The sequence below is a fragment of the Penicillium brevicompactum genome (assembly GCF_028827555.1).
Source record: "Penicillium brevicompactum strain IBT 35665 chromosome Unknown utg000001l_segment0_segment0, whole genome shotgun sequence".
In the NCBI taxonomy this organism is placed as follows: Eukaryota; Fungi; Ascomycota; class Eurotiomycetes; order Eurotiales; family Aspergillaceae; genus Penicillium; species Penicillium brevicompactum.
In genome coordinates, this window is record NW_026623203.1 from 3728323 (window position 1) to 3743758 (window position 15436).

At 50.4% G+C, this 15436-nt stretch overlaps 5 protein-coding genes across 5 annotated transcripts; 4 read left to right on the forward strand and 1 right to left on the reverse strand.

The window, feature by feature from the left end:
* Nucleotides 1–43: 43 nt before the first annotated feature.
* noc4 (ribosome biosynthesis protein NOC4) lies at nucleotides 44–1795 on the forward strand (the record flags this gene model as incomplete). Its single annotated transcript, XM_056950497.1, has 3 exons — nucleotides 44–448; nucleotides 499–710; nucleotides 763–1795. The coding sequence occupies 3 exons, from the start codon at nucleotides 44–46 to the stop codon at nucleotides 1793–1795; spliced, it is 1650 nt and encodes a 549-aa protein (XP_056816412.1).
* Nucleotides 1796–3119: 1324 nt separating this feature from the next.
* Nucleotides 3120–3832, forward strand: N7506_001202 (GPI anchored serine-threonine rich family protein; the record flags this gene model as incomplete). Its single annotated transcript, XM_056950498.1, has 2 exons — nucleotides 3120–3272; nucleotides 3323–3832. 2 exons carry the CDS (start codon nucleotides 3120–3122, stop codon nucleotides 3830–3832), a joined length of 663 nt encoding a protein of 220 aa, XP_056816413.1.
* A 623-nt stretch (nucleotides 3833–4455) lies between these two features.
* Nucleotides 4456–5538, forward strand: N7506_001203 (uncharacterized protein; the record flags this gene model as incomplete). The annotated part of the gene is made up of 1 exon (XM_056950499.1): nucleotides 4456–5538. The coding sequence occupies one exon, from the start codon at nucleotides 4456–4458 to the stop codon at nucleotides 5536–5538; it is 1083 nt and encodes a 360-aa protein (XP_056816414.1).
* A 1734-nt stretch (nucleotides 5539–7272) lies between these two features.
* Nucleotides 7273–10916, forward strand: N7506_001204 (uncharacterized protein; the record flags this gene model as incomplete). Its single annotated transcript, XM_056950500.1, has 4 exons — nucleotides 7273–7311; nucleotides 7350–7694; nucleotides 7747–8555; nucleotides 8606–10916. 4 exons carry the CDS (start codon nucleotides 7273–7275, stop codon nucleotides 10914–10916), a joined length of 3504 nt encoding a protein of 1167 aa, XP_056816415.1.
* Nucleotides 10917–11905: 989 nt separating this feature from the next.
* Nucleotides 11906–15312, reverse strand: N7506_001205 (MET18/MMS19 family protein; the record flags this gene model as incomplete). Its single annotated transcript, XM_056950501.1, has 5 exons — nucleotides 11906–14308; nucleotides 14360–14548; nucleotides 14601–14838; nucleotides 14893–15166; nucleotides 15231–15312. 5 exons carry the CDS (start codon nucleotides 15310–15312, stop codon nucleotides 11906–11908), a joined length of 3186 nt encoding a protein of 1061 aa, XP_056816416.1.
* Between the last annotated feature and the right edge of the window lie 124 nt (nucleotides 15313–15436).

Below are 15436 nucleotides of genomic sequence, written 5' to 3' on the forward strand. Positions count from 1 at the left end.
TAAAAAAAGTTGCCGATCAATCCCAAACACCATAACGACCAAAATGCCGGCCCTCGTTAAGGATTCGAGCTCTAAGAAGCGCAAGAGTGGCAAGTCTGCCAGCGCTCCGTCTTCCAAGCGCCGCGCGGTCGCCGAGGACAATTTCGCAGAGAAACTGGCAAAGATTCAAGAGCTAGAGAATCAAATTGCGGAGTCGCGAAAGCACTACAACAATATCGCGACCCTGATTTCCATGCTCAATGTCGAGAAGTCCGCCGAAACCCCCGAGTTGGCTGTGGCGGTCTCTCTTTGCCGTGTGTTCGGTCGATTGATCGCCGGAGGAAATCTCACCGAGTCCAGCCGGGCCGCCGAGAACGAGAAGATCGTTGCAGCATGGCTTAAGGAGCGCTGCATCGAATATCAAAATGCACTTCTGGCTATTATGCGTCAGGCCGATCCCTCCTCCCAGGTACGTGTGCGCGCTGCTACTTGTTCATACGTTTTGCTAATGAAACCTAGATCACTGCTCTTACGCTGAGCATGCGCCTTCTCAAGGAACGGATCGCTCATATTCCCGGCGCAGAGAACAACGTCTGGTCAACCGGATTTTTCAAGGAAATCTTCACGGCGGTGGTTGAAGCCCACAGTGGCCAGGATCTGCAGTCCGAGTTCCTCATCAAGTTCGTGAAGGAGTTTGAGGACGTGCGATACTACACTTTCGCCCAGATTGGGTATGTTCATCTTCTTAACTTGCAAGAATCTGCCCGGCTAACTTGAGTTTAGTGATTATGCCTCTACGAAACGATCTTCGGAAACCCTCGAAACCCTCATCACAATCCTCCAGACCTGCGACGCTGTGCCTGGGCCAGAGTACAAGTTCGAAAATTTCTACGCGAAACGAGACACCAAGAACAAGCGAGTGGTCTCGGCCAACTCGCACAAGAAGCAGGCCCAAGAGGCATGGCTGGCCATCCTACGAAACAACCTCTCACAATCGCAGCGCAAGGGCCTCCTGCGCATGATGGTGCACAACATTGAGCCATGGTTCCAACGGCCGGAACTGCTTATGGACTTCTTGACCGATTCCTACAACGTCGGAGGAGCCACCTCCCTCCTGGCTCTGTCCGGTCTCTTCTATCTGATCCAAGAGAAGAACCTGGACTACCCCCAATTTTACACAAAACTCTACTCCCTGCTGGATGCCGACCTCCTGCACTCGAAGCATCGCTCACGATTCTTCCGCCTCTTGAACACTTTCCTGTCCTCCACCCATCTTCCCGCCACCTTGGTTGCCAGTTTCATCAAGCGTCTCTCTCGCTTGGCACTCAACGCCCCTCCCTCCGCTATCGTTGTTATCGTGCCGTTCATGTACAACTTTTTCAAAAGCCACCCTACCACTTCATTCATGCTCCACAGATCCATTCGCGACAAGGAAGAACTTGCCGAGGTGGAAAGAGAAGGCATGGACGATCCATTCGACCCCAATGAGTCAGATCCTAACCTGACGGACGCCATTGAGAGCAGTTTGTGGGAGATTGAGACTCTCCAATCCCACTTCCACCCCAACGTGGCTGCCATTGCCCGCATCATCTCTGAGCAGTTCACAAAACAGTCATACAGTTTGGAAGACTTCCTGGACCACACCTACCAGGGTATGGTGCAGGCCGAGCTTGGTGTGGAGGAGAGGAATCTGAAGAAGCTTCCCGTGGTCGAATACCAGATTCCCAAGCGTATCTTCACTGATCGCCTATTAGAGGAAGATGGTGGAGTGGATTCCGGGGCAGGGTGTTTCATGCGTGGGTTGTGGGAGTTCTAAGGGTTTAAAATTCAGCGTATACCAATTCAACTTTACTTCACATCAACAGTATTTCCAAGGGCTAGGAGTTGCGGGGTATAAGTACATTCACTACCCTGTGAAGCAATGATTTTCAGTAAACAAACCCCTTGCGGTAGATCTCAAGGGCCAAGAGAGATGCCGGCACTGAGGCTCGAGACACGGGGCAATCAATGTCAACTCAAACCCCGTCTACATGGCTTATCCAAGGCAGCCCTGGAGGTGGTCATTATTGATAGGGTTGAAAGACTGCTCAATAAACTTCAGAGCTCTGGGGCCCGCCGGTTGTGGCGAACAGTCGAGTCATGAAACCTTGGAAGTCGGCCGTATTCAATAAATATACCTTTGCTCATCACCCAGCCACGATTGAAATCTTTCTCTCGCCATGCTCAATTGCGTTGGCGTAAGCAGTTATTCCCTACAGACTTCATCTTTCCATAACTATGAGCTCAAGTTTTCAAGCCAATCCATCTCATTTGGATGAGAGGTTGGGATCAGTATTCGCTGCGCTGAATGGCGATCCTGCAACCTCAACTGACATCTAGCGTCCAACCAACTCCAACACTACTCCAGTACACCCCTTGGTATGGGGTTCAGTGTCAATCAAGGCCCGAGAAATGCTTTAAGCTCTTGAAATTTTGATCTGACTGTCAGCCATAGCCCTACAAATCGATTCTCCACCAAAACAACTCGGGAAGGGATGGCATTCCACCACGTCCCCGGCAAGCATTGTTATTGGGTCTGCAGCTTCATCCTCTCAATCTGATGCCACAGTGAAATTCTTTCTCGTGGTTTTGTGCCGCTGTCCAGGAGAAAGGAAAGCCATGCTGCAGCCACCAAGTCATCAACATCAAATCGTTAGGCGATGCTGCTTATGATTCCCTTCCACGACTGTGGATAATGTACCGATGGCTGTCCAATTCCTCCTCTACTGAGAATGCCTGAATGTCTCTGGAAGCATTCTCCGCCAAACATACTGTACTGTGGTGAGTGACATGCTTTGTTGGGTAAAATCATGATGGCCCACGGCGAGCGGACTATAGGAATGCAACATTCTCCCAGTCCACCCTTTGGTCTCAGTACTCGAATTCCAACACGCGATCTCCAAGCTTGTCTCTGTGGAGGTTGGGGAGATTCAGAGGATTCCTGCTCCCAGATAAGAATCGCGAAGTGCCCGGCTTTTAAACAATAGTATCCGCTTCAACCGTCACCAACCAGCCCATCCGCGGACCAATACGCCAATACATTTCCACTCATTTCATACTTTCTTTAAAATCCAACCCCGGATCGACCTTCATTAACCGAAATGTACTTTTCTCCAGCACTCATCGCCGCCACGGCTTCTCTTCTGACTCTGGGTCTCGCCGCCGACCCTCTGTCCTTCAACTCTTGGCCCAAGGAGCCTCTCCAGCCCGGCAAGCCTATTACTCTCACATGGTCTGGTGGCGACCCTAGCCAGGTATGAGTTGATGTTTTACTGGAGATGCAGCGGAACTAATTCGAGCATAGCCGGTGACTATCCTCCTTCGTAAGGGAAGCTCCACCCAGCTCAAGGATGTCAAGGCCATTACCGATCAGGGCAAGGACGGCACCTTCACCTGGACCCCCGATCAGGATGTGAAGCCTGGAGACACCTACGCTTTCCAGGTCAAGCAGGGAGAAGAGATGAACTACACTGCCCTGTTGAAGTCCTCGGACAAGCCCCTTCCCGAGGAAGAGAAGGACACCACCACTGGTGCCACAACTGGTAGCACCACTGCCACCCAGACAACCGATACCACCATGGCTACCAGCAGCAAGCCTCTCATCAGCTCATCTGCCAGCGGCTCTGCCACTCCCTCCAGCTCCGCAGCTGCCACTGCCACTACCACAACTGAAAGCGCGCCCACCGGAACTGAGGTTGTCAATGGAAAGGAGCCTGACTCGACTGGGGCTGTGCAGACTGGTGCTGCATCTGTTTCTCGGTCATCTGTTCAATGGGTTATGGGTGTTGCTGGCTTGTTGGCCTACATTGTTTAAGCGCTCACTCTGTTTCAGTCCTGTCATCCCCACGCTCGTTCCTTGGTCCCTCCTTTTTTGTCTCTTGGTGTTTTGGTGTTAAGGATACTTCAGTCATTCCTTTCAAAGCAAAACTGGTGGCTTCGTGTATATAGAATACCCCATGGTGTATCGGCGGCATGAGGCGTTGAGGTAGTAATCAAAGCAATTATATTTAGAACTTGTGGACAAAGGTCAAACAGAAGCTAGCAACCAACATAGAACTATGTAACTGCATCTGAATCATATAAAAATATGACAAAGCCACAGTATACTTCACAATAACACCCAAGTGGAGGCGCACACTTAGCGCGGAGTGGCGCCGAACGTCAGAAGTGGAAACAAAGTCCAACTTCACCTTTACCGCTACTTACGTCTTTTGGACCCTCCTGCAAACAAGCCTTGGCTGGTGCTTCTTTGCTCTTGATGATCTCATATGAGACACTATACTAGTCTCCTTATTGAAAACGCCCTTGCGATGGTTAGATGATTAAGCGAAATAAGACAGCTTGGACCTCAATTTGCCTTAAAATATCGGTATGAGTCCCAGCTCCCCCGGTCTCGTCCTGTTCTTCCTTTCCTCTTGCCCTTGATGAAGATTTTCCATGGCCATGCTGGGCTTCAGACGGGTCATCCAGCGTCTCAGCCCTGGCAAAGATTCATTAAATACCAATCCTATACCGACCACTGACCCCCTGATCACTGCAGAAGCGCCACAAGTCTATCTCCCGCATGTGGACACGCAATTGAACATGCACCAGCATAACGATCTCGAAGAAGCGGTCACCGATGCCCACACGCAGAATGGTACTTGCCATCCCACTCCCCCACACTCCGCCCATTCCAGCTCACATTCCCCAGGTGACTATACCACCCAAGCTTCGAACCCGTCCGTATCCGAGACAAATGGCGATGTTCCCGCGACAGAATGGTCCGCCGTCGGGCACGCAGCGACTGGCAAATCAGGGCGCGTCATCCACAACCTGCAGGAGGAGATCGCACGATTGACGCGCGAATGCTCGGTACAAAAGTCCCGCGCAGAGGAGTACCAAAGGACGAACGAGGCCTACAAGATCCAACAACAGAATATGAACGAGCGGCTCCGCAATCTCGAGCAAGTGAATGACACGAACCTCAATTCGATCGCGCGCAAAGACCGCAAGCTGGAGGAACTCCGGGTCGAGCTCCAGGGTGAGCGGAATAAGCGCCGAGATGCTGAGGAGTCGTCAAATCAAACGAATCAGACGATGTTCGAGGAGCGGGAAATTCACAATCGGGAGCAAGCTCGGCTACAGGAACAAGCCAAGTTCTACGAGACACAATATGAAGTGTTGTCCAGCTCGAATAAACGCGATAAAGCCGATTCTGCGAAACGCATCAATGCAATCTGGGCGAGGGTTGAGACGCTTGCCGGTGCCGAGACAACCCATATACACTCTACAGAGAGGCTGGAGGTTTTGGCGGATCAGAAGAACCGCGAGGTTGATGCGCTCAAAGACTCTTATGAGAAATTGCTCGCCAAGCACACTGAATATAAGGATATGAAGGAGAAAGAATTCCGGGACACGATTGATGCGGCCAGATCAAACAACGCGGCCATCAATGACACTCTTGCCAAACTCAAAGAGACGGAGACGGAGATGAAATGGGTTATGCGTCTCCACACCAGTCGCGAAGGCAAAGAATGAAGTGCTCTCTGTGATTCATTTCATCTTTTTGCATCTGATTCCCCACTGCGTCCAACACACCACCCATGTGCTGATACCACCAAAAGCAATACCCGCAACTTCTTCTGATTATTTCGCCCCGCCTCATGTCGACGTATCCAGCCGATCCCTTGTTTCTTGAGCTCATAGACTATTCCCCCTTGTCGGTGCATGGCGTTTCATTTCCTTTGTGGCAGATACCCGTTATGGCAGAGTACAGTTTGGCTCTCTTTCGATGATCACATCCTTGTCTTGATTCTCTTGATTGATTCTTGTCCTTTTTTTTTGACATTTGCATTTCCTTGTTCCTGGTCTCTGGTCTGCTGGCCCTCGGACTATACCTTCCATCTCTTCCCTGCTAGACACGACGTTTGATGACCTGCATATTTAAGATACCATTGCACAGTGATGAATTCTGCAAGCTTGCTCTTGCTCGTGTGGACAGAACCCCCGGTCTCTGTATCTCTCGCTGTCGGGAGAGTAGACTTGTTATGTTTATTCTTCTCATATCTATACATTTAAATGTGATTACCTTCTCTGACACACTACCGATCTCCGCTCTCCGTGCTAATTCTTCTGCTTTTGACCACACCTAGGCCGGTAATTGGTTCACTGCTCACTACCTCATCCCTGCTCGTTCAAATACCATGGTGGACCTCTGGGGTTCCAGGAAAAAAATTGGACACAGGCGTTTCTAGGACTACCTAAAAACCACCTACCGATGTGTCTGATAAGAACCGAGCGTTGGATCTTAAGGAATCTGTCTTTTGAGCTTTATTGACCAAGACTGAACATTCTCAATGCTATCATACCATTTACCTGGGCGTTTATAACAAGATCAGCAACACATGGGCGCAACTTTGCGCCGCTTCGATCTGCGATACAGCGCATGTCCCAGCAATGCTTCCAATTGATTGCTTGCTGCCATCGTTCACCCCGAGTCTGAACACAGGGTACTGATATTCCCAACTCGGCATTCTATGCTAAAGACTCGGCGCCGAGCCTTTCGCAAGGTCTCATGATCGGGACTCTGTTGTGACCATCGCGGCTTCCCTTCCAGGCTGTGCGCCAGTGGCTCTCTCCTCTTCCTTCTCTTGGTTTCATCCCAGACGTCGTGGCCTTTTCTTCGCAATCCACCTTGTTTGCTGTCCATCACGTCTACTTCTCTCGCACCACCGCAGTCATCTCCATTCGGTCACGCCTGCATCAACTTCCTCACCATTATTAGCTCATTTCTCGATCACTGTCCTCGCGACAATGAATGAGGACCGGAAACTAATACTAGGCTCAACTTGGGCTCTAGCAGAAGAAGGGGTATGTTCCGCTGCGTCACCTCATAGTCCATTGAGCGCGGCTGACCGAATTGACAGGTTCAAGAATTGAAATTGATCATTCAGTGAGACATTCCTGATAGCATGTTTTTCATCACTGACCTCTTCCTAGTGACACGTTCGCCGGTGTCCCATTTGAGGTCACGTACAATACAAACGGTCATGTATGTCTCTGATTCGCTGGCGATTAGACATGGCGCCACTAACCTTTCCAGACGTTGATCGTGAGCGGTCCCTTCGCACGCGACGATGAGTTGCACATCGCTAGACTGGTAGCAGAGTTTATCAAGAAACAGCCAGCTCCTGATCCCTTCCAGGTGGGTATTGACAAAAGTTTGGATATGGACATGTGACCTGAGCTTGCCCTATGCGCGAGATGGCCGTCATGTTGCAACATTCCAACGATCACTCACTCTGCCACAATGTTAGTGATGTTTGCTGACTTTCCTTCGTGTTGAAAAGATTTCTCGAGTCACCTATCCTCATAGACTTGCCACGATCACTGCCGACGTCAACGCTCCAACCAATCCGCCGGTGCCCAAAGGGGCCCCGACTCTGGTGGAGAATGTTGAACCAGAGCAAATCACTGCCGATGGATCTTTCTATGAGGACTGGCTCCCTTCTAGGGCTGAATTGTATCCTATCACCCGTGAAACCAATTGTCTTCTCCCCTCCGTCACCATTCCCAGCCACACATCAATCACGCCAATCACTGTCGGCAATGAGAATGGATTTCGAATTCTTGCGCGAGACAAGCACAACATCCGTCAGGCTACTGAGATACTTGAGTATCTTGGGGTATGCTGGGTATGTCTTCATCATTTCTAAGACTTGCTTTTTGCTTTGCTGATTCTTCTAGGATGCGATCGCAGAGCCCGAGCGACAGCTGATCATCCATGCCCCGGGCCGCGAAAACAGTATCTTTCGTATCATGCCATATTCGAGCATTAGTTCGACCGCTTCGTGGCGTTTCTTAACTGACCCAGGTCTATCTGATCTTGTCATCTCACTCAAGGCGTTGGTGGTCTGCTACTTTGACCCAATTGCCAAAACATGTGACCCCCTGATGAATATCTGTGACCCCCCAAAATTGCATAAGAAACTGGGAGCGGTCACCAGTCGGGACTGGAAAGCCATCAAATCCCCAGAAATTGGCAAAAGTGATGGCTATGATCCCGCTGATATTGACAAGCACATGGCTCCCAAACTGGAGGGAAAGGACAAGGAGAAGCATCCGTTCCTCTCCGCAACCAAAGCCAAAGATGTCGATACATGGATTGCCAAGGATGCCAAAACCGAGGACACCAAGGGTGATGCTCTACAGGGTCGTCCCGACAAAGGGAAATCTTCCGCTAGTCTCTCGGCGACTCCCGAGCAAGCTCGTCAACTCAAGAAAGAAAGAATTGCTATCTTTCCAGGGGGAGAAGCTGTCAGCGCTCGCTACCGACAACCGGTCCTGAATCAGTTGAAAAAGCGAAATCCCTTTGGGCCATATGGCAAGTCACGGGCTAGCAAAGAGCCAATCATTCTGGGCCTCCCAGCTAGTCTCATCGACATAGTCACTGAGTACGATGTGAAACCTGTTCCCTCCGATGCGAAGCCCAATGTGAAGCGCGATGTGAAGCCCCTTGCCTCAGAAACCGACAAGATTAAAGCCAACATCAGAGCGTTGTTTCCCAGCCCGACTCCATCTGCTGCAAATTCACCCTCAATTGAAGCCCTTTCTGGGGACGCCAAGATGACAGCGACAGTACTCCCCCTGTTGGCATGCTAATCGAAATCGATTCCCCTCCAAATGAAGTCCAAGATGAGAAAACCCAGCCTGAGGCTAGTATCCAAAGTGAAAACCTCCGGGCTGGAACTAGCGTTCAAGGCGAGGACCCCCCATCCGAGAATAGGCAATACACTGCAGCCTACCTTGAATCCCTGAGTCAAGATTTGCCAGCAGAAATCAAGAGCGATTTCCAGGACCAGAACTCTGCGGAGAGAGAATACTGGATGAACCGCACTGAATCGCGTCCAAACTACTGGCATCGTTCGGCTGCATCGCATGGAAGAGATCCTTTTGATGGGTTTGCCGATATCTCTTCTGGTGGTGTTAGTGGCACTTACCGTAGAAGAATTGCCCGTTCTCGCTCAGTTATCGAGTCGGAACCAGCGACCTTATTTCATTGGCAGCCAGACTTGGTCGATATTCAACCTCAGCCAAGCATCGATCAGGGTAGCCGTTCTGGCTTCACTGACGATCCTGGCCTTGCTGGTAATCGTGAATCAAGTGCCCACCAGGGATATGAGATCTCTCAATCCTTGGATAAAATTGATTCCTCTCGCAACAAAGATCAGAACCGGGGTCTCATGATGAAGTTTCTTCAAGAAACCATTGAGAAAGAACATGTTCCCAGAGCTCCAGTCCAGTTCTTTCCAGACGAGCCAGTGACACCCCAGAAGCCAAGGAATGATCTTTTTCTCCATCCTGACCTTATCGATCTCTCTCCTGTGGGTCTGGTGTCTAGTCCTCTCAGTGGGATGCATCAGTCAGATGAGGCTTCTAGGGCAGAAGTCACTGAGAAGGTGGATTCCACAGAGGAGACCCAAACTCGGGAGTTCCACGAGACGATGTTCCATCAGCGCCCAGCAAATCAAGGGCTGGATGCTGCTGGTCAAGAGAACAAGCCGGTTGAGAGACTGAGGCCCTCTGGAACCAAAATTGATACTTCTGGGACTTATTTAGCTCCACTGGCTAAGCTCGATGCACACTTGAAAGCTCAACAAGAGCAGGATGCCGCCTTGCCCTCGGGATCAAATGCAACATTGCCCGCTGAAAGAGCAGCGCTGGCGCAGTCGACGAGGAACCTGGTATCTTCTCTGTGGCCAATCTTGGACAAAGTCCGCTCATTTCCTGGGGTTCTGACATTGGAGATTCAGCTTGGCTTACTCTCTGTGCGCAACCTGACAGCTTCGATGCAGGAAAAGGAATTGACCTTCAAGGATATCCAAGGGCTCTTCTTTTCGCGTCATGATCTGGAGCCGCCGCGAACCCTCTTTGTCAATCGACTCACTTCTACACCTTCAGATATCGATCACCTTATCGCCCTCGAAATTGACGGTAAGCCGGTTTTCGAGCAGTTTGCCGATCAGAGAGGAATACGATACATCCTTCAATGCCGCACCAGCTCGGGCCAAGCATTCATTATCTCCATTGACCACAGAGGTACTACGACAACTCGTTATGGTCGGGTTGAGCTGGGCTCAGTGTCGATTAGCTTCCCAGATCGCGTTTGGGATGCATCCGCCGCCATTCAAGGCTACACCCACTTTTTCCCAGACCAGGTAGAAGGTCTGCAAGAAGCCGTCGAAAAGCTAGCCAACAGCCTGTGGCTTGACCCAGGTTCCGAACGGATCCAAATGCTTCTCCGCATCCCAGACAAAGAGGTAATGACCCTTCAAGGAATTGTCGTCGAAAGGCGAACAAACCACAGATGGATCTCCGACCGGAGCAAGAACGTTTATCTCAAAGTCACCGAAACCCAAGTTCTCACCATTACACCTTCGGTTCTCGACCCCAATGTTCTCGTAGCTAGGGCCGACCCACATGAAGAGATGGTCAAACTGGGCAAGTACTGGTGGCAAGCTTCAGTCATGAACCCCGTGATAGAAACGGTTCTGCAGAAGACTTATGAGCCAAAGCCCAACGTCAAGCCCGGTACTCCCACTGAGTCTTGGAACGTGATAGATCTTCTCGGCTCGGAGGCCCAGGTGCTCTATCCAGAGATCAAACTTTCACCTCTCGGAGCTCGCATTGGCCAGTCAGGCATTCCTGCAATGTTCCGCCTGGCGAGGATCCTTGTGCAGAACATCGACGCCATTGGGTACTACAACAAAGGACCTACAGCTTATCTCAAGCGCAACACCAGTGCTCTGGGTGAATCCAAGACTGGCTCTGTTCTTCCGAGTCGGGATTTGAAGAATGCGGCTGTTGCCAAATGGATTCCTTCGGCTGAAATCATGCGGAAGAAGCACAAGTGGTGAGAGGCAATGACAGAGGCAATGGAAATGGAAATGGGAAGGGGAACATGGATTGAAGTTTGCGACGGTGAATCCTTTATCTTTAGCTGAGATGGTCTTCGTGATATTTCTTGTCTATTCGTGTTATCTTGTACCCTAGTCTCTTTATATTCTAGAAGGACCAAGATATTAGAGACACAGTCCAGACCAGATAAATTGAAATAATATTGCTTGAACCCCTTCGCTGATTACAGACACACTGAAACTTTCTGCTGCCAATTCCAAGGTTATTTTGAGAGCTCCATGGGGCTGAAGAAAACAAACAATTTTTGTTGAATATCGCACGAGCGTCTTCTGAGGTTTGGAATGGTCTACAGGTAGTTCTTTTCAGCAGTCCTTTGGGCAACCTTGGAAATTATTGAATGGAATTTCTGTGCAGGATAGCGATTTTTTTTGAAAAAAACGTCTCAGGGTTAGAGCTGTTGACATTGATGCATTACAGATGATGATCTTCGAAAAACCTCTTTCATACGTGAAAAGTAGGGGGGGAGAAGAGAGTAACTGCCTTTTGCTGCTCTGGGAGTTCAATCCAAGACATCTTCGTGAGGACACATCACTCGACCTAGCAGGTAGGGAGTCGTCATATGGGACTCAACCCCGGAAGACGACCATTGCTACAGGGGCAAACCCACTGAGCTATTGCGGTGACAGTTACTGGGCATGGTACTATTTGGATATGTATAGCGATCTAACTCCAGATCAGAGAGATCTATAAGGACCTAGTCATTTTGATATTTCCGCCTGTCTCTATACCCTGCCCAGGTGTAGCCCTACAGCCTTTCTTTTCCTCGCACTAACCTTGTCCAGCTTAAATCCAGCACTGACATCAAGAAACCCAGTACGTTTGGAAAGTTGATTTATTTAGTCATAAGATGAATGTGAGCTTGCATGGACTGACGAGGATGCTCTATTCTAAATTTATGTATCAAGGGACTCGAAGATACAAGACACAATCAGTCATCTTCTTCCGGTGCATCGTCTACACCACGTAGCCAAGCACCTCTAGCGTCAACCGCTGCCTTGCGAACATCACGCTTAGGGTCATCGAGGACCGCACGCAGAGATCTCAGCACCTGGTTCTTGACAGGCAGCAGCGGCGAGATAGCCGGCGGGACACGAGCATTAGAAGCGGTACCGGGGGGAGACTGGTGTGCAGCCAGAAGGTTGAGACACTTCAACGCATCGGCGCGAAGACGAGGGCTGTTCACAGCACCAGGGCCATTGTTTGTGACAGTTGTTTTCAAAAGTCTGGTTACGAGGCTCTGGATGTGACCGCACTGATCGATGACGACGACGCCGTTGTCACGGATGATAACGGCGAGGGTCTCGAGTGTGGCTGTGCGCACGGCGGTGGAGCCGGCGGTCTGGAGATCGAGGGATTGCAGGAGGAGGGGGAGCAATGTGGGGAGTTCGGGCATGACCAGCGAGGTGGGGATGGTGGAGAGGATCCCGGAGAGGGCTGTGAGGTGGGCTGGCTTGATGTGGTTTGGGGCTTTGGTGGCGTTGGGGTCGTCGGTTACTGCGATGTTGACTTCGCGGATGCGGGAAGAGATCAGGGGGATGAGGGTTGTGAAGAGGCGTTGTCTGCAGAGAAGTCGGATGGTGGCACCGTTCGTTGCGGAGAGGATGTCGTCCTCGCCGAGGATGATGGCAAAGGCTTGCGCTGCTGTTACGCTGGTTTGCTGGTCTGGGGAGGAGATGAGGGCGAGGAGGGAAGTCAAGACGTGGGTGGTGGTCGGTGCAAGACGAAGCACTAGCGCCTTTGCTAACCAGAAGACGGTGCGAATGGTCGCGTGGTTGAAAGTGTTTGGCTCTGTGCCTTGGGCCTGGAGGAGAGAGTCGAAGAGCTGCTCCGCGATTGTCAGATCCTGCTTGGACAGGAATTTGTTTACAAGCAGAGCCAAGTGGCGCAAGTATGCTTGGTGGATTGCTGGCTCGTTGCTCGAGACGGAACGGTTCACCAGATCCAAAAGCAGAGCAGACATGTTGGGTTCAGTATACGGAAGTCGACTTCCAGACTCTTTCGGTAGTCCTGCAACCAAGTATGTGGAAATGATGACTGTGCGTTCTTGGTCTGCGGTTGCATGTTGAGCGAATGGGATGGGCACAAACTCGTCGCTGGTGGCGAAGAGGGTATAGATATTTTCGGCAACTTGCTCCTGCTTGTCGGTCGAGATAGACCGCACAAGAAGGTTGCAAAGTCGGCCCAAGGTATCAAGCACGGTTGGGTCATTGAGAATTCGGTTCTTTGCCGCACCAGAAGCCGACGCTGCGACATCGCGACAAAGACCAACCACGACTTTATCGTAGTACAAATCAATGCTTTGGTCTTGTTTCATGTCTCTCTGTTGCATAACGTACAACAGAGTAACTAGGATAGCCCGAGGGTAGGCTACGGAGCCAGGCTGCTCCTTCTGTAGCAGAATAGAGAACTTGCTGAACAGGCGACGGAACAGAGTTTCGAAAATATCTCTCTCCACACTTATTTGCGCAAGTGTCTCGAGCGTCGGCAGATAAATAGCGTCGGAGCCTTCGTCCTCCTCTGGCAGAGTTGCCACAAAGGCTGGGAAAGTAATATCTATAATCAACCTTGGCTTATGCTTGGAGATTTCAGCAAGGGCAGTAATTGCCTCCTTTTTCAAGTCGTCGCGGCCAACAGATTCTTCCTTGAGAAGGATCTCATCCAAGTATTGTACGAAAAGCCCAATCTCGTTGTCTTGGAAGAAATCACGCAGTGTTGACAGGCGCAAAAATCCCTTCAAAGCAGTGACTCGGAAAGATACCTCCTCCTTGGCCGCACCCATCAAGACTTGACCGAGGATCTCCGACAACTGGTCTTTGAATTCAAGCAATGGATTACCAATGGCGAGCTCCCCGCCGATGGTGGTCCACTGACCAAAAATGGTTGTTGCGGATTCGAACAACACATTAAGAGTCTCCAGGAGGGCCTTTTGTTTGATGATACCATCGGCTTCTTGGTATAGCGTGAAAATAGGAGCGACAATAGTCTGAACAACCAGCGAGAAGGATACCGGAGAAGCGGAAGAGACGCAGCTGAGGATCGACTGTGCAGGCTTGGCCTGCTTACTTTGGGGTTCGTGTAGTTGCTCATTGCACTCTTTGGTGATGGGGTGGAGATACTTGGCGAGTGGTAAGTCCTGCGACACTTCGGTAACACCCTCGGAGAGGCGGCGTGTGATTTCTTGCAATGCTTCAAGGGAAGTCTCAGAGAGGAACTCTTCTTGAGCGTTTAGAATCTCGAACTTGAGCACTTCCCAGACGGTAATGGAAAATTTGGATACCGTGTTGGGATCATATGATTGAATGCAAGCGATTAATGCGTTGAGAGCATCTTTCTGTAAGAATCTGTTAGATGAATTTCAGGGACTGCGAGTAGATAATCTTACCTTGACATTGGGGGACGTAGAATCAAGCTTGTCTAGCAAAGCGGGGATGGCATGGGGAGCAAAGCGCCTCGTCGAAGCAATACATTCTTGAAGACGACCCTTCAGATCCTGTGCGGTGATTCCGTAGGGATCGTTCGGTGGGGGTCGGAATGTGATTGGGAAGTAATTATAGACCGAATCAAAAAGTGTCTGTCCACGGTAAATTAGCACATGCATTTAACGAGACGAATCGAGTGCTTACCTCGGTATGGTTCGAAATATCCCATTCGACCATGACAACTTTCAGAATAGAGAACACAATCATCAAATTTCTTGGGTCTTTCTCTCCAGTCATGATATCAACCACGCCAAGTAGTGAAATGTCTCCCATGTCACGCATGGCTACGCGGTGCGTTGACATCAGATCATTGAGCAATTGATAGACATGGAATCGCTGTGTTTGAGAGCGAGACTGAAGATCTTGGAAGTTGGAAAAAAGCCTGTATCAGAATGAGTATACTTCGTATCAAGCCAAGCTTTGTCGGATAACTTACGCTTGTGCCACCTGTGTAGCCAGGAACTTGTTGAACCGATCCAGGCTCTGCAAGACCTCCAATCCAGCAACAGCACCTCCATCCTCAATGCGATCACAGAAGAAAGTAGTCAGAACTTGGATCTGTTGTCTCGAGAGGTACTTCGGCGAAAGGGCAGAGATAACGGCTGTCAGGTAGGAGATGGCTTTTCCGCGCAAGATCGGATCCTCATCGTTGATGTATTCACCGAGCGATTGCACCGTGTCAATCAAGGTGGTCTTCTTGGTCTCGACATCTGTGGTACATCGTTTAGTAATGTAATGCTTTCAGTGGTCTCGAGTGCGGGGCGAAATGTATACCATGTGCAATTCCCTCGGCAATGCGCTTGGCTTCTTCTTTGTCGTGGTCCACGACCAGCATGAAGGTCTGCAGAGCCGACATGATATCAATCAACCAGGAGAGCCAGGCGTGTAGATTGCGGGCAAGAGTCACGTCGGCCAATTTCTTGTGGCCGAATGCCCTTATCGATAACCATCAGGTGATTCCACGGTTATCTCCCCACGTC